Source organism: Echinops telfairi, unplaced genomic scaffold (genome assembly GCF_000313985.2).
Source record: "Echinops telfairi isolate 266 unplaced genomic scaffold, ASM31398v2 ScPeMD7_7424;HRSCAF=8462, whole genome shotgun sequence".
Classification (NCBI taxonomy): Eukaryota; Metazoa; Chordata; class Mammalia; order Afrosoricida; family Tenrecidae; genus Echinops; species Echinops telfairi.
The window spans coordinates 47,778,499-47,796,320 of NW_022111324.1; the positions used below are offsets into that span (position 1 = coordinate 47,778,499).

At 47.4% G+C, this 17,822-nt stretch overlaps 1 protein-coding gene and 1 pseudogene across 1 annotated transcript; one reads left to right on the plus strand and one right to left on the minus strand.

Annotated features, from left to right (window-relative positions):
* Window positions 1-6: 6 nt before the first annotated feature.
* On the minus strand, window positions 7-5,552 carry LOC101638548 (NADH-cytochrome b5 reductase 1). Its single transcript, XM_004699816.2, has 9 exons — window positions 5,527-5,552; window positions 5,059-5,208; window positions 4,825-4,897; window positions 4,301-4,407; window positions 3,914-4,043; window positions 3,290-3,373; window positions 2,312-2,397; window positions 1,168-1,267; window positions 7-655 (listed from the first exon to the last, which is right to left on the minus strand). Exons 1-9 carry the CDS (start codon window positions 5,539-5,541, stop codon window positions 483-485), a joined length of 918 nt encoding a protein of 305 aa, XP_004699873.1. The 5' UTR covers window positions 5,542-5,552; the 3' UTR covers window positions 7-482.
* Window positions 5,553-16,369: 10,817 nt separating this feature from the next.
* On the plus strand, window positions 16,370-16,674 carry LOC101664620 (annotated as a pseudogene).
* The last annotated feature ends 1,148 nt before the right edge of the window (window positions 16,675-17,822 follow it).

Below are 17,822 nucleotides of genomic sequence, written 5' to 3' on the forward strand. Positions count from 1 at the left end.
CCTCCTTTTCCCTGAGGCCTGGAGACCTGAAGAAATTCTCTCTTCTCCTATGATCTCACTACTTTGATAGTCTTTTGCTCAACTTGCACTTATCCATGTCGAACCTGCCTATGAGTGAAGCACCAAATATTAAGTGAAGTCACTGTAGGGATTGTGCCTTTCATCACAGAGTAAGTGAGCCTGTAACACTATCAAAGGACTCGCCAGTCTTGGAATACATGTGCATGCTCCCTTCTTTCTGACCCCATGGGCGGGATGGGGACCTCGTATCACAGGGAGAGCTGGAGGGCCTTCCAGGGACTCACTTTCCATTTAGTCCTCTTCCATGGGCAGGAGGGATGTGGGCCCTGCAGATAGTGTTTTGATTTTAGCGCCAGAGTAAGACACAAAAGGCTAATTCTATAAGGGCCCCAGGGCTTATAGCAGTTGGGCCCGGACTGGGGACAACGGCAGGGAATGGGGCCAGGGAAGCTGGAGGGCGCTCAGTAAGTGAACTGCATCTTTGGTGAGTAGCCCAGTTTGTCCAAGTTGGGATGGCAGGCCAGCTGCACCATTGGAGGTGGTCCGCAGAGCAGGATCAACACGTCACTTCCTGGGGCAGGCAGGTGCTCCTGGATCATGTTGGCAGTCACAAAGCCCTTGCTGTAGGCCCAATCTAAAGTATAAGGGAGAGGAAAGGACTGGCATTCTAAACACATGCTGGCAGGGGGTCAGGGGGCCTTGGGGATGTGCCAGTGGGGATGGACCAGGAGGGCACTCTAGGAGGTACTGAGATGTACACTCAGCCCACCCCTATAACTGGGGGGGGTGGGTGTTATACTTAGTCCATCCCACAGAACTGGAGGGTGATACTCAGCCTACTGCCAGCACAGAAGAGGTATACTCAGCTCCTCCCAGCACTGGAGGAGTATACTCAGCCCGCCCCCAGCACAAGTCAGGTATAATAAGCCCACCCCCCAGCCCTGGAGGGGTATATTCAGCCTGCCTCAGGCCCAGACTGCACAGCACAATCATATCTGCCACCCACCAGGAATGAGAACGGGAAGAGGAAGGAAAAGGCCCAGGGGACTAGTGTGTGTGTGTGCACTTAGACTTGGCAGCACTCGCCGAGGAGCATGGCCTCGATTGTGATGAGGGGCATGGGATGTCCTGCAGTGTGGAGGGTACCTCTCGGGGGCTGATCCAGAGTGAACCAGAGCTTAAAGCGACTGGGATATTGGGCCTGTAGTTCCTCCAAGTCCTCCCGCAAGATTATGTCCTTTTCAGTCTGAAACGAAAAGGGGAGACAAAGTCTTTGGGAACCTTCCCAGCCCCCTCCCCCCCACACACACACTGAAATTCTCTTCTATAACCACTTTCCACCTAAGAGAACAAGAATAACCAAAGGTCCAAGAAATTAGAAAGACCTGATCGTCCTTTTAGGCAGTTAAGATTCGGGGAAGGGGAGAGAAACACACATTATCTACCCAGTCCTCAACTCACTGCCCTCGGGTCGGAACCCACTCGCAGAGACACTGTCGGTTAGGGCAGAACTGCCTCTGGGGTTTCCAAGACCGTAGATCTTCACGAGAGTAGAAAGCCTCATCTTTCTCCCGAGGAGCAGCTGGTGGGTTCAAACGGCTCACCAGGGCCCCATCTACACAGGTTGAAGTAATAGACTCTTTAACCGGGGGAGGCCCCTGGTGGTGCAACGGTTAAGCCGTTAGCTGTTCACGAAGGGTTGGCGGTTTGAACAGAGCAGCCACGCCGCAGGAGGAAAGATCTAGCAATCTACTTCCATGAAGATTGTTGTTGGGCACCAATGAGGCAGCTCCAACTCACAGCAAGGTTGTCGGGTCCTGTACCTCCATCTATAAAACGGGAAGGCAAAGAAGCACCTGCTTCACGGACACACATGTCAAGAGGTTATGTGTCAGCCTGTGGTAGCAGCCACTGTGTCAAGCCATCTTACTGAGGGTCTTCCCAGGAACCCCAAGGCACCCTATGGGGCATTTCCACTCCGTCACATGGTGTCATGATGAGTCAGAACCAACTCAAGGCCACCACACACAACGTGTTTCCCAAGGAGACACAAGTTTCTTGTCTTGGGACTCTTTTTCTTAAATGTTTTCTTCTTTTCTTGGAGACCTGGGAAGAAATCTGACCCAATGTTCTGTCTCTTCCTTATTTAGAGTCGAGGGTCCTCTCCTTGAACAGGGGGGGGACTTTAGGCAGAGGAGAGAACACACTGGGTCAGGTGGGCTCGTTGGGGCATTTCAGTTCCATCCATAGAGCAGCTCTGAAGTCTCAGGACTGAGAAAAGCAAACGAACCTGGTTGGCAAAAAGCAGGAAGCACTGGGTTGGATCTTCAGGGTCTTTCAGGATGGCCCGGATCAGTTGTAGCATCGGGGTGATCCCTGCCCAAAGATAGCTCTTAGTGAGATAAGGCGGTCACACTCTCTCCCCTGCCTCTGCTCCTTAGCTGACCACTGTCATCTTAACTCTATACATTCGCTATGCTGCTTAATCCTCTGGCCTCTTCTCCTTGGTATTCTGTTAACACCTATGTTTCTGGACAGATATGTCATTTGCCCCAAACTCACTGCAAATCATGCTTGAACTGTGGGTACCCTCAATATTTACCTAAATTCATTAAAAAAAATTCTTTTAAGGAACTGCTCAAAGACCCTGCTTCTAAAAGTCCCTAGGAGTCTAGGATGGTCATGGATGACTACATGTATCTACTGACTCAATAATGAGTCACTGCATTTGCAGTGGTGACCTGCAAGTGCTTTGGATTCAGACAGACAAATCCTGCTTCTGCTCATCACCACTTAAATAACCCCCTGGAGAATCTTCCCCCTGGGAAGGTTCCCAAAGAACCCCTCAGAACCTCTACTTTCTCATCTGTAAAATGGGAAGACAAATGCCTGCTTCAGAGACATACGTAAAGTGACTAGCACAGTGTGCAATACACAGTAGTGCCCCGATGTTAATTTTCTTTCTTCCCGACTAGACTACCATTTCTAGCTGCTTTGGTCTACACGTCTGTAAAAATTATTAGATCTGTTCAATTTAAAATCCATGAGAGAGGCCATTTGATTTATTTCTCTGGTTTTGGCAAGTTTTCTTTTTATCTTCTACCTGTGTGTGGTTTTGTTGTTCAGGTACTGGGGAGCACCAGGCATTGCTGGGAGTCCCTGATGAACAGCTTGGCGGCAATGACCAGACCTTGCACATGCCACTTGTAAGTCTGCATGGTAACAATCAACAGTGGTGAGAGAGAGTGGCCCCTCAAGTGACACCAACCTGTCCCGCCGGCAATCATTCCCAGTTGGTTTGCCCCTCGGCGTTCTGGGGGAGATTTCTTGTTGGGCTGAATGTGAAAATTCCCTGAGGAGCCGAGGGAAGAGCAGGGAGGAAGGATACAGTTAATACAGGGAACTAAGAAAACAAGTAGAGAAGTGAACTGATGTCCCAAGCCCGCTCAGCAGCTGCTACTGAAATCTGATTCTGGAACCTGGGTGGAGGCCGGCGTTGAGCTAGCTAGCCCTGACAAATACTATATCGGACGGACAATGCAAGCCAGAGCTATCTGTTGAGTCACCAGCTGCTTCTGTTAGAGAGGTCACCCCCTCTCCAGGAGGACAGGCAAAGCGCCAGGTGTGAATCAATGTTCTCAAGTGGCTAGAAGAACCCCAGAGGCTTGCTAATGCACCCCGCTGCCCCCAAGGGAAGGGCTGAAAGCTCTCTCTGGCTAGCTCCACAGCTCATCCAGAGGTGTGAGACTTTGAAGGCTGGGGATCAGAGTGGGAGGAAACATGTTTGTTTTAGTAATCTTCACAGCTGGGATAGCTGGTGAATTCAGCTGCAAACCCTTCCGTGTCATGTCGAGCTGGACAATATAGGCCTTAGGAGAAGAGAGGCCATTACCTTTCCCAGCATAAGTGAGCAATCCACTTGGTCCCCGGAACTCCACCACATCCCCAATCCTCAGGCTATCCAGGTACTGAGACATCTTCCCTCCCTCAGGAAATTTGGGGTGTACATCCTTTAGGTAGACCTGATCAGACAAAATGGACAATATCTTATTTGGAATGTCACTGGTTTCTGAGTACCCTATGGCCAGAGCAGCCCATAGGCTGGAGGCCGTAGCACAGACTCCACACCTGCTGTCTTCCCCCAACCCCGCACCACAGGTTTTGTTCAGAGCAACAAAGGACATGTCTTCTCTTGCTATCAAATAAATCTGGGACGTTTCCACTAATCCTACTAAGGGTGGTATAAAGAGATCCTGGGAGTTCCTTTCTACTGCCTCACCTTGATAACAAGGTCCACGTAGCCACGGTCCTCATCACTGGTGACAGGAGTGTACGGCCTGATGACCAGGCTGCCGTTGATTCGGGCAGACAGGTACACGTGTTGGCCTGGGGATCAGGCAGGGAGCTCTGTAAGGGTGGCCTGCGGATCTGCTGTGCGCCTTCCAGCTTTCAAAACCCTCAGGGAGGTTTTAGAGAAAGGAGCATGTGGAGCCCAAGAACGACCGGGCAGGGAGGATTCACTTCTTTGAGCCTGGCTTCCTCATAAGTCCCTCCCTGGAGAAACTTCTCCATTACTGCCAGGACCTTAGCAAAAGCAGATGGGCCGAGGGTCTGGGCCGTGGGAAAACCAGTCAGCGCTTGCTCAGGGGGGTGGTATGAGCAAATCATGCGGGGAGGATGGAAGACGGCTGAGTATCAAAGATGGCTGGGGGCGCAGGAACCACACCCCAGAGGGGCCCAGCTATGGGAAAGAGCACGTGTTCGGGGAGTGGCCCACTGGAGTCCAGTGCCACACTTCCTTACCCACAGGCAGTCCCAGAACGTGGTGGGCGGTGGGCAGCGCGAAGCGGAACCTCTTGGTGTTGTGGCTCACAGTCTGAAGGAAGGATGACAATGTGGATGACCAAGCTGGACGGGCGCCACCAGGCCCCGCGGGGGCTTCCCACCCCCCTCAGACGCTGCCCTGGGTGTTGTCTGCTTCCCACCCGGGGCAGTTCTGCCACTTTCCGCCAGCCCGACCCCTTCCTCACTGCTTACCGTCTTGTCTAGCAGTCGCAGCAGGTACTTCTCATTAGGGTCCAGGAGAGTGACTCGCGGCCGGCGGGACCTCCGAATCAGGTAGGAGCCCAGAGCCAGGCCGAGCAGAGACAAGAGGCCCACCCCCAGGGAGGTCAGCAGCACCGGGCTCTGCGGGTAGAGGAGGCAGCGCGACCGCCAGGCTGGTCAAGCGCTCGGGGCATGGGTGGCGACCGTCCCCGCCCCGCCAGCCGCCCGATGGGGGGCGACCTTGAGCTCCCTGGTGGAAGCCAGCCGGGGGTCCGAGGAGTAAACTGAGCAGGGTCCCCACCCGGGAGAAGCGAGCGGTACCCTGCCCCGGGCATCCAGGGCGGGTCCAGAGCCCTGCGGGGGCGGGGTCTGCAGGGAGAGCCCCCGGCGCGGGGCACGAGTGCCCAGAGGCCGAGGAGGCGAGGCCGCCTGGCGCGCGGCGTGGAGTAAGGGTCTCACCGGCTGGATCCCCATGATCGAGCCCCGCGTCCTCCACCGCCACTCAAGCGCACGGATCCCACAATGCGCCGCGGAGCGCGACGGGGGCGGGGCCGCAGGGCAGGGTCGCTGTGCGCCCCGCCCCTTCTCCCTCCCGTTGGGAGCCCGGCGGGGGGCGGGCGCAGCAGCCGCGGTGCGGGGTGCCCGATCGATCGGGGCAGGTCTGCAGCACCCCCACCCCGCCCCCTCCGACCTCCTGGTCCGCGCCACTTCGATCCGCTTATGCTTAAACTGGTTGGGACTTCTGCAAAATGTAGAACCACCCCAAATTGGGGGGCTGGACATCCGCGCGGCTGGGAGCCCTAAAAGAAGAGGTGGCTGGCGTGGAGCAGGAGTACTCGAGAGGAATCGCCGTGTAGATCCACGGGCCTGCTGGGATCTCTTTCGAGGATGCACGGTGACGTGGTAATTTCATTGCACAGTCCCTTTTGCCCAACATACGGAGCCCTTGTTAACTGAGAGGCTAGTGGTTGGGACCCACTCGATGGAAGAAAGCGGTGGCGATTTCTTAACGGTTCCCAAAACAAAAACAAACGCACTGCCATAGAGACAGCATTAGAAACGCCGTGGGCTCAATTCTACTCAGCTTCAAAAGTGGACTTCACTAGGAGTGGACCCCACGTCAGTGGGGCTTTTGTTGGTGCCCTTACGAAATACTGCTCTGAGTCACTGCAGAGCATCGTGGTCTCTCTGCAGCTTCCTGATCTGCTTCTCATCTCCTCAGGCTCCGAGGCTTGGGCTTGGGATTCCCACTGGAGTGAATCAGAACCTTCCCCTCCGCTCCCACGATCTGTGACGCAGGATAACTTACTCCATACCGCTGTTGCAGATTCGAATAAATGACAGCCACTATCATGTCTTGAAATGTAGAAGAGTCCTTATTTGGTTATAACCGGACTGCTGGAATCTAAAAGCGATTCCACATCTCAGTCCATCTTTGAGGCTGCAAAACTCATTTATCACCTGTAGAGGGTTCAAGCAAGCATGAACAGAAGCAGAAAGCAAAATTAATGGATTAATTGTAACTTAAAGAAGAGTAAGAATGCATTACAAGGTACGATCCTTATCATAAAAGAAACAATACCAAAATTGATTATAACATCCTGGTTACCATAACAAAATTATATTGTAACATTTTGGTTATCATGACAAGATTAACTACACCATTCAGATTACAACATTCAAGGGAACAATATTGAATCAGAACAAACGATATATTGAAGAATAATTGAACCTAATTGTAGTGTCCAGAACCTGGGAGAACATTCTAAAATGAATTCCCAGCAGAGACTGTCCCATCCGAGGAGGGAGAACAGGCAGGTCAGCCAGCAGTCAACTTTCTGAGATGGGAGGAGGAACGGGCAGTTTACGAAGATGGAGTTTCTTTTGCTAGTCTGCCTCACCTCTCTGAGCCCCCTCGTCTGCAGGTGGATCCATGCTGTCATCTGCAGCTCACGGGTTCCCATGGACTCCATCCAGCCTGGCCTGGCCACCCGCTGTGTGCCGGAGCAGACTGGCGCTTCCTTGGATTTTCAGTGGCTGACTTTTTGGGAACTAGATCATCAGGCCTTTCTTCAAAGTGCCCCTTGGTGGATCCCAGCTTTTCAGTAGGCAGCCTGTTAATCTTTTGCCCACCCAGGAGCTCAAAGAAATAAGGGCTGAAAACTCACACTGCATACTTGCTGAGCACCCACTGTGTGTTATCAGGCACTGTGAGCACTTAGGACACAGAGCTCAGAGGACAGCCCCTCCCTTGAAGAATTCAGAGTCTGGGGAGCCAATGATTGTTCACTAGGCAGCGAAAGTAGGTCAGAGGTTATTCTCCTTAACATCAGCCATCAAGAATGGATTGGGAGTCATTCTCACTGAGAGGTATCAGCAGACACCACTGTTTATCCCATAACAAATAGGGCCCATTGCTTTCTGTTATTGTTCCCTTGAAGCAGTGCCCATAGGCAAGCCTGGGACCACTCTTACATGACTAGGTCATCCCCCTTCTATTGCTTGTATTACCTATGTTGCAATCCCTCCCTATGACGCAGGTTGTTGTGAATTGTATTGCCCCTCTCTATGATGCATGATGCTGTGATGTATCCCCCTAAAGTAATATGATGCGTGGTTAGCAATAAATAATGAGGCTCCCTGGTTCTCAGGAGGGTGGCTGGAGAAGGTGGCTAAGGAGGATGAGGCAGCGGCTTCTACTCTGACGGCTAAGCCCCCTCCATGAGGACCATCAAGTGGGGCTGAGGTGAGCAATGCTACCATGAATTGCATCTAACTCCATTACCTCCACCCTTTAACTCTCATGCTCTCTATGACTTTACTATAATCTCTACTTATTATCGCTGTACAATTGCGCCTACCAAACCTGTGATGTTTTGTGGAGTTCCCTCTTCCCTTTAACCCCACAAGCTACTATCTGATTGACAGGCTAGACTCTATCCCTTCACTCTGAATCCTCAAATTGACATGATTATGTAACTGTCACAGCATTGGAGTCATTTCTTTTCAGTCTGATATGACTGTATGAGAAGACCAGCTCATTATTCACGAGTAGCCAGGGCTGTCCTGTGAGAATTTTGTGGGGAAATCTTACCGCATCCATCCTACAGTGCTGATCTTGCACCTTCAGACTTTATTTTGTTCCCCAAATGCAAGAGATGTTCCCCAAAGAAACGTGATTTAAGTCCCTCTTAATACTGTGGGAAGACATAATGCTCCAGCTTTGAGGCATTTATATTCCCCAACACTGTTCGTGTACTGACACGTTGACATGGTCCAGCAGGATCACTGGGGATAGGAGCAGCAGCCTCCATTCCTCAAGGTGGCCCAGCCACCACCTCATTCCCAGGAGACTCTGCATTTCCCCCAAATGGTCAGACTTCTTCCGAGACAGATCGGTGTGTCCCTTTAGCCGTCCGTGGTACCCTCAGTATAGATCACGTTCATTGCAGGCTTGTGTATATAATAGTATTTACTTCTTGCACTCCTGTCATTCCTTATCTCCACTTTTTGTCAACCTCCCTCTCATTAGATACTGTCTTCCCCTTCACCCAAGTTCATGTGCATCTGCCCTCTCGTTAGTGACTTACCCTTCCTCCTTTCCCCTCCTATTCTTGGCAACCATACAAGAATGCTTCTTTTTGTATGAAAACCTTTTCACAATGGGGGTCTCATACACTGTTTGTCCTTTTGTGATGGGCTTATTTCACTCAGTCTGATGCTCTCCACATCATCCATGTTATGAGATGCTTCCCAGATTCTTAGTTTGTATTGTTGAATAGTATTCCATTGTTTCCAGTATTTTATTGTTGAATAGTATTCCATTTGTTTATCCATTTTACTGTTGATGGGCTCTTCCATTTTTCTTGAACAATCATGCCACTAGAGCAAGCATGCTTCCAGAGGCTTCCATGGTTTTTGTAAGTACCATCCCCTCTTTCTAGAACATTCATCTCCCATCTTTGAATCTACGCTTCACTGAGGTTATTTTAATTTATTATTCAGATTTTGGTAGACAGAATTCTAACACGACCCCTTTAAGATTCCCATCCTCTGGCATACATGCCCTGTATCTTTGCTTCCTAGTGTTGATGAAACATAAGGACCACAAGGCAGTGGCGTTAGCAAACAAGACTTTATTTTCTCACATGAGGAGGATAGGAGTCTGTATTTAGAGCCCTGGCTCCGGGCGAAGCCTCTCTTTGTCCATTCTGGGTATTAAGGAAATACATCCTTATTTCCTTAGTGTCTCCTCCCCGGTTTCTTGGTGCTCTCTACATGTCACCAGTCCTTCCTCAGCTGTGCTTCTTTGCACTCCATGCCTATTGCCCCTTTTCTGCCTCGTAGAGGAGTGGTTCCAGGGAACCTACCCTGGTCTACCCTCACGAACATACCAAAGAAACCTACTGCCAACTGAGATCGCAGCCACAGCTACATCTATCCTTGTTGAGTGGACTCTGGCACATACGGTTTAGGAGTCTCAGCACACGGTTTTAGGAAACATAATCCAATCCACAGCACTCTCTAGGATCCCCTGCCGCTGAGTGTGGGCAGACCGTGCGAATCTGGTGGGACGGTTACGCCCTTGGTTAGGTTACACAAAGTGATTCTTTGCGTTAGAGCAATTTTCCTGAAGCCTTGGCAGAAGTAATCTACTCTGCTGGGACAGGGGGGCCTTGGGGGAGCTGCAAGGAAATGGGGCCTCAGTCCTGGATGCCACAGCGAGGCACGAAGCCCTTCTGCCAACAACTTGGATAAGATTGGAAGGTGAGCCCGAGCCTCGGAGGAGGTCACAATATTAGCCAACACCTTGGTTTCAGCTTGGGGACACCCAACTCCCTTGTGTCTGGGCCACAGAAATGATGAACTCATGAATGTGTGCTGTTTTAAGCACCGAGTTGATGGCCATTTGCTCTACAGCAATAGAAAACAAGTACAGAGCTCAACTCAAGCGTTATTTTCTTAAGGGGAAACTTAAAACCAACTCTATCATCAATAGCTTTACCTTTGCTCAGCACTTAGCACCCAAACGGTTCTGTTTGAATGGTATCATTTAAATTTTTCTGTATTTCTTCCCTCCATTGTGAGCCCATGAGAGTTGTTACTGCTGCGAAGAGAGCCCCTGGGTTGTGGGAACCAGGCACAGTGGAAGGCTGTCTTGTCCTAGACTGTCCTTATGATCGGTTGGGGACCAGTATTATCCGTAGGGTTTTCATGGGTTGGCTGTGAGAAGTAGATCATCGTCAGTCCATCTCTGTTTGGCAGCACTGGGGACAGCTGGGCACCTCTGAGAGAAGCCTTGTGGTTGTGCCTAGGTGCGTTGTTTGGGAATTGAATCTGAGTCTCCGGCCTGGAAGGCAGGAAAGCTCTCACGGAGCCCCCCACGGCCCCCCATGCTGAGTTTAGGAAACCCCCTCATCTTACAAGCACTACCGAACTTAAACCAACTCACTCCCTGAAGTGGGATGCTGTCTTACCATCCCTCCTGAGAGGTGACTCCGCCCTCTCATAGAGGGTAGCTGAAAGCTGCCCCAGACGTGACAGCACCGGCATGCTGTTGTTGGTTGCTATTAAGTCAACTAGCAACGTGAGCCCAGGCTTTACGGAATAGATGGCTTCGTTCTTGGCTGCAATCATGAATGCAGGAAATCACTGAGTCTTTTCTTCTGCGGCACAGCTGAATGGCTTTCAAACCGCCCGTTTTCCAGATAGTACTTGAACCCAAAGCATTTGTGCCACGTAGATGGCCTGTGAATTTGTCACAACAGAGAATTGTGGATAAACTAATGCATGAAAAAATACGAGCATGCGTAGACTTGCTGGAAACATGGATGGAAACAAGCAGCAGAAGAACTAATTAAGAGTCTAAAGTAGTTAGAGTTAGGGAGCAAAAAAGTAGGGTGGAGTCCATCTAAGGCACAATTGGGCTCTATTCCCTTATAGGGGTAGGGAACCTTTTTTCCGCCAAGGCGCCATTTGGTTATTGATAACATCCTCAGGTCATATTGGTCTATTTTTTTTAAATTGATCATTTTACTGGGGGCTCTTACAGATATAGCAATCTATAAACCAAATATATCAAGCTAACTTGTACAGAGGCTGCCATCATACTTTTCAAAACATTTTCTTTCTGCTTCAGCCCCTTGATAGCAACTCCTCCTTATTCCTTCCCTCCCCACCCTACCACCCTTGTGAACCCTTAATAAATTATATATATATATATTTTCATATCTTATAGTCTGATATATCCCTTCACCCACAGTTCTGCTGTTTGTTCCCCTCTAGTGGGGTTATCCATCCATCATTACTATCAATTCCCTTTCCCCCCTTCTCTCCCTCCCTCCCTGTACCCTCATGGAATCGTTACTCTCATTACTGTTTCTGAGGGGCTTATCTATCCTAGATTCCTCCTGTGGAAAGCTCTTATCGTACATACGCCAGTCTAGCAGGACTTGAGGGGTGCAACTGGGGCCATGATAGTGTGGGGAGGAAGCATCAAAGAACCAGAGGAATGTATGTGTTAACCCTGGATGAGTTGTCCCTTCTGTGTTCCCTTCTGTGAGGGAGTTTCAGATTATCAACAGATGGGCTTTGGGTCTCCACTCTGACCTCTCTCCTTCACAACAATGATGGCTTGTTTTTGATCTTCTGATACCGGATCCTGTCAACATCTCATGATCTTACCGGCTGGTATGCTTCTTCCATGTGGCTTTTGTTCCTTTCTTGCTAGATGGTCACTTGTTTAACGCCAAGTCTTTAAGAACCTAGACACTATATCTTTTAAAAGTCAGGCACCATCAGCCTTCTTCACTGTATTTGCTTATGCACCCATTTTGTCTTCAGCTCTCCTGTCAGGAAGGTGAGTATCACACAATGCCACATTATTATAACAAAGTGTTCTTGTGTTGAGGAAAGACTTCAGTAGAGGCCCAAAGTCTGTCTGCTACATAATACTTTAACATATAAATATATATACATAGACTGATATCCCTATCTTTGTATATTAATATGTTTACACACATACATATATGTCTTTATATATCCATAGCTAGCTTTTACCTCCTACTTCTTTCCTTTTTTCAGCGGTTCTCAACCTGTGGGTCATGACCCCTTTGGGAGTTGAACGACCCTTTCACAGGGGTCACCTAAGACCATCGGAAAGCACATATTTCCCATGGTCTTAGGAACCGAGACACCGCTCTTCTATCTGTCTCCAGGCGGGTCCGCCCACATGCAGATACACCCACATATGAGTACCCAGCATGAAGACTGTTACCCACATAAGACATTGTTTCAAGACAAAATTTCATTTATTTGTCATTAGAAATAAATATTTCACAATATATTATATATTGTTTTTGTGATTAATCACTGTGCTTTAATTATGTTAAATTTGTAACGATGAAAGCATCTTACATATGATATATTTACATGATGATTCATAGCAGTAGCAAAGTTACAGTTATGAAGAAGCAACGAAAATCATCTTATGGTTGTGGGTCACCACCACATGAGGAACTGTATTAAAGGATAGTGGGATTAGGAAGGTTGAGAACTACTGCTCTGGGCACCTATCAGTGGAACTAGAAACCTTTGTAATACTTCCCAAGTAGGGCAGAACCCATCCTGGACCAGGTCCAAGGGACAGAGAGGCCTCCCTTCAAGCATGGCTCAGAAGAGGCTGTCCTGATGAAAAAACTGTATCCTGAGACATTTCTTTCTTTTTTGTTTGTTTGTTTAAATCATTTTATTGGGGGCTCATACAACTCTTACTACAATCCATCCATCCATTGTGTCAAGCACATTTGAACATTTGTTGCCATCATCATTTTCAAAACATGTTCTTTCTACTTGAGCCCTTGGTATCAGCTCATTTTCCCACCCCCCTTCCTCATGAACCCTTGATAATTTATAAATTATTATTTTTTCATGTCTTACACTGATCAATGTCTCCCTTCACCCACTTTTCTGTTACCCATCCCCCAGGGAGGGGGTTATATGTAGAGCATTGTGATAGATTCCCCCTTTCTCCCCCCACCTTCCCCTTGCCCTCCTGGTATGGCTACTCTCATGATTGGTCTTTTTTTGTTTTAAATAATTTTATTAGGGGCTCATACAACTCTTATCACATTCCATACACACATCAATTGTGTAAAGCGCATTTGTACATTCATTGCCCTCATCATTCTCAAAACATTTTCTCTCCACTTAAACCCCCGGTATTAGGTCCTCATTTTTCCCCTCCCTCCCCGCTCCCCCCTCCCTCATGAGCCCTTGATAATTTATAAATTGTTATTTTGTCATATCTTGCCCTGTCCGACGTCTCCCTTCACCCACTTTTCGGTTGTCCGTCCACCAGGGAGGAGGTCACATATAGTTCCTTGTAATCAGTTCCCTCATGATTGGTCTTAAGGGCCTTATCTGTCCTGGATTCCCTGTGTTTCCAGCTCTTATCTGTACCAACACACATGCTCTGGTCTAGCTGGATTTGTAAGGTAGAATTAGGGTCATGATAGTGGGTGGGAGGAAGCATTAAAGAACTAGAGGGAAGTTGTATGTTTTATCAGTGCTATTCTTCACCCTGACTGGCTTGTCTCTTCCTTGTGACTCTTCTGTAAGGGGATGTCCAATTGTCTACAGATGGGCTTTGGGTCTGCACTCCACACTCCTCCTCATTCACAATGATATGGTTTTTTGTTCTTGGTCTTTGGTGCTTGATACCTGATCCTATCAACACCTCATGATCACACGGGCTGGTGTGCTTCCTCCATGTGGGCTTTGTTGCTTCTTAGCTAGATGGCTGCTTGTTTATCTTCAAGTCTTTAAGACCCCAGACACTATATCTTTTGATACCTGGGCACCATCAGCTTTCTTCACATTACTTATGCGCCCATTTGTCTGCAGCGATCATGTCGGGAAGGTCAGCATCACAGACTGCCAGGTTATTAGAACAAAGTGTCCTTGCATCGAGGGAGTTATTGAGTAGAGGCCCAATGTCCGTCTGCTACCTTAATACTAAACCTATGACATAAATGTATTTCCCTATCGTTATATATAAATGTCTTTACATATGTACATGCCTATATTTAGACCTCTATAAATGTCCTTTGCCTCCTAATTCTTTCCTCTATTTCCTAGGTCATTTCTGATCCTGAATTGCAACCTTTAATGGTTTTTGAGCTCTGTATGCAACAGGTTCTCAAATCCAGCAGAGAAGTAGAGTGTCCTGAAGGGTCAGCTGATGTCAGAATGGGTGAAAAGGTTGGAGAGAAGATTCTCCTCCTGCTTTGTGACGTTAGAAGTCAGATAACTAGGGAGCTGTTGTATTCTGCCCCATAGGAGCGGTGTGAGTCCAAATCAACTTGATGGCAGTGGAATTGTTTTGGTTACTTCTGTTCATTAATCTAAAACCATTCTCATTAGTTGGACCCTGTGGTAAACTGAGGACCTTGTAGAGTGTATTTGATCTTATTTCTATGCTCTCAACCACCGGCATGGAAAACTAGCCCTATTTTTGAGAAATATCCTCATTGTTCCAAGATAGAAATGTTTTCAAATTCATGTTCTGCAGGGTGAAAATGTGCCCCGCCCCCACTCAATAGCTCTCCATTAAGGAGTAGTCAAAGGAGCTATAAAAGAAAGAGGTCTCATTCCCACCGCTCTTGCTGATACTGATCAGAGATTACTCCCTTGGGGAGGGCACAGGGGCATGTTCAAGGACAACTAACACTAGGTCAAGATGACAATTCACCTTGTTGATTGTTTGTTATGCTACCACTTATAATATTACCCATTTACTACGTAATATGCTCACTATATGACGTGTATGCCTTTTGAAGTCTCTGTAAGCCCCATTCTGTATACCCGTTGGAAAAGACATTCACTTTCTTGGTCCTGACATTGGGATAAGCAGCCCCTGTGCCCCCCTGTTTTATTTTCCACAATCACAAAGTTGCTCCCGAGGACCTTTTCCGAGTATGGGGGACCCCTGTACCCTCACAGGATCCTAGATCCCTCCCCTTCACGTAATCAAGGATATGGGTCCAGCAAATTTTTTTCTATTTCCTATGCAATTACATTTTCACTCTCAACTGGATTACTCCTAGCAGCAGTCATAAAACAGAAAGAAAGAAATGTCTCTTGCCTCTGCTTGCCCTGCCAGCTCTCTCTTTGTATTTTCTCTCATGACTATGGGAGTTTATTAGGGAAGTTATAGGTTACCACAATCCAGCATCAAAAAAACATTCAGAATACAGTCTTTTGTCCACCACAGTGCCTCTCTTCAGGCAGCAGCCAAGTCTCTCTCTGGTTCTCAGGTCACACGGTCCCTTGACTTCTTCTTTCATAGTTCAGTGTTGCCCCTCTGCTCTGATGATAGTGTCAGTGTTGCCCCTCTGCCCTCAGTCTCAGTGCTGCAGCCTGTGCTGCCCCTGCCACTTCAGGTAGAAGTCTCGCCTTCCCACCTTTTTTGCATCCTTCATAGCAAAACTCCTCCAGTGAGTTTGTTATGGACTGAAGGGTGTTTCTCTCACCCCTTGATACCAAAAGAAAAGAAAGAGAAAAAAGAACGTATTGAATTTCTGGTCCTTTTACCTGCTATGTTAATGAGGCCATAGGGGAAGCCTACATTTCATCACTTCATTGTTATAAAGAGCCCAGATTAGACAGAGAGATAGGGGAAGGCAGACACATGGACACACGGAAAGGCTGTCTGCTAGCTAAAGGATGTCAAGGCACCCGGGAATGCCCAGTGCTACTAACAAAGAAGGAATCTACGTGGAAGTAGCTGTCATTTGGATGCTTACCTTCCAGAACTGGGGGAAACACGTGTCTGCTCTGTAAAGCCACACACTGGCGGTAGCTGGGTTACAACAGCACAAGGTAACGATGAGGGAGTACTTTTCTGTTTTCTGCTCGCAGCTTCGTCTTCTTACATTTGAGGTGTGTCTTTATAATTAGCAATATACACTCTATATTCTCCAGCTCATGGGTTTAGTTCATTGCAACCATTTATCAGGGAATCTATACTTGAATTTACTTATCCCATCTCATCATGTGCCTTTTGTCTCTATCTGCCTTTTATATTGTCCATTGTGGAGGGTAGTTATTTTTCTCCCCCCCCCCCTTCTCCTGATAACATTTCTTTTGCTCTACTAGTTTGAGCAGTAAGCACTATTTCTAGCCTTTGGGGTTACTCTTCAAATTGTAAAGTGCCTATTTCCTCCCCAACAGTTTTATTGGCATATCGTTCACCTATCATACAATTCAATGGTTTAATCACATCAGGAAGAGTTGAGCAAACATGGTGGACGATGTGGATCAGCAACAAACTACCAACGCAGTTGAGGAGCCTCTGGATCTCATTAGGCTCAGCCTGGATGAACACATTGATGCGAAAATATGAAATGACTGAGAGCTTCAGGAAGATTGCATGCTGATGATCAGCGTTTAAATATGATATTGGGAGACGTGGAAGATGCCGTGACTACCAGAAAAATTGATGAGAAGAGAGATGAAGAAATATATAAATAAATGAAATGGATTATTCCAATGCTCTGTGTTTGGGGTGATGGTGTTGTGCTAGGCTGCTCCTCTGCTGAGAATTAGCTGAAACCAAGAATCTATCCATGGTGGAAAAGAGGAGACTCTTGAATGTAAGATACATTCTGAAGAGAAACCTGCGTACATTTTGCTACTCAGAAGCGACCTAGAATTCATCCTTTCCTGAGATAAGTTGGTTTTCAGCTAACTTACAAGTTCAATAAACTAAAAGGCATTAAAAATTTTTTTTTGCATTTAAATTTTTATCTCACCCTTCCAATAAATGTAATCACACACACACACAGACACACACACACACACACACACACACACACACAAAAGAGTTATATAATCATTACCACAATCAGTTTTAGAACATTTTCTTCATTCTTGTACTCATTATTAGTTCCCTATTCCCCCACTAACCTCCCTTGCCATACCTGCAAAGAACCATTAATCCAGTTACTGTCTATATACATTTACCTGTCCTGGCCTTCATATACAGAAAAATATAAAAAAACAAACAAAAATAAGAATGATACAGTAAACCAGATAAAAATCTCAATAGAATAGAAAGCAGAAAATATTAGAAAGTAGAACAAAATTAAATGGATCATAAGGGAGATCAAATGACAGGTAATTTTTAACTTAGCTCACTTGCAACAATCCACTTTCCAATACCTTCTGCATGAGACCAAGGTCATTCACACCCCTGGTTCATGGTCAAAGGTGATTTACCATGGGTTTAATCCACATATGAACACTGCAAATGGATTTTGGGCTTTCACTGTTGTGCTAGGCAGGGTTCTTTAAAGAAACAAAACCAGGGCACTTTTTTATATATATATAAATTATATATATATTATTTTTTATATTATATATAAAAATATAAATATAAATATAAATATATATATATACATACACACACAGAGAAGGAGTATAACAGCTAATTAGTCCACACCACAGTACAGAGGGCTCAGGTAAACTCATTTTGTGGAACAGTTAATATACTGGAAGTCATTTAACTCACTGGGCTGCCAGGTCCGTGGTCAAGGAAGCAGACAGCAAGTCTTCTCTTAGACAAGGCAGGCAGAGGCTGCCCTCAGGCGGCAGACAGCAGGGGAGGTCAACAACAGTCACCAGTAGTTTGGGAGCTTAGGAAAGCAGGCCCTGATGGGGTCTGTAACCGAAGCACAGCGACAAGATCCACCAGC

What these genes read in the sequence shown, in the direction of transcription:
- LOC101638548 (XM_004699816.2), bottom strand. An exon ending in TGCGACTGCTAGACAAGACG is followed by an intron (nt 4,898 to 5,058) that starts GTAAGCAGTGAG and finishes TCCTTCCTTCAG; the next exon opens with ACTGTGAGCCACAACACCAA. An exon ending in TCCTGCTTTTTGCCAACCAG is followed by an intron (nt 1,268 to 2,311) that starts GTTCGTTTGCTT and finishes TTTTCGTTTCAG; the next exon opens with ACTGAAAAGGACATAATCTT.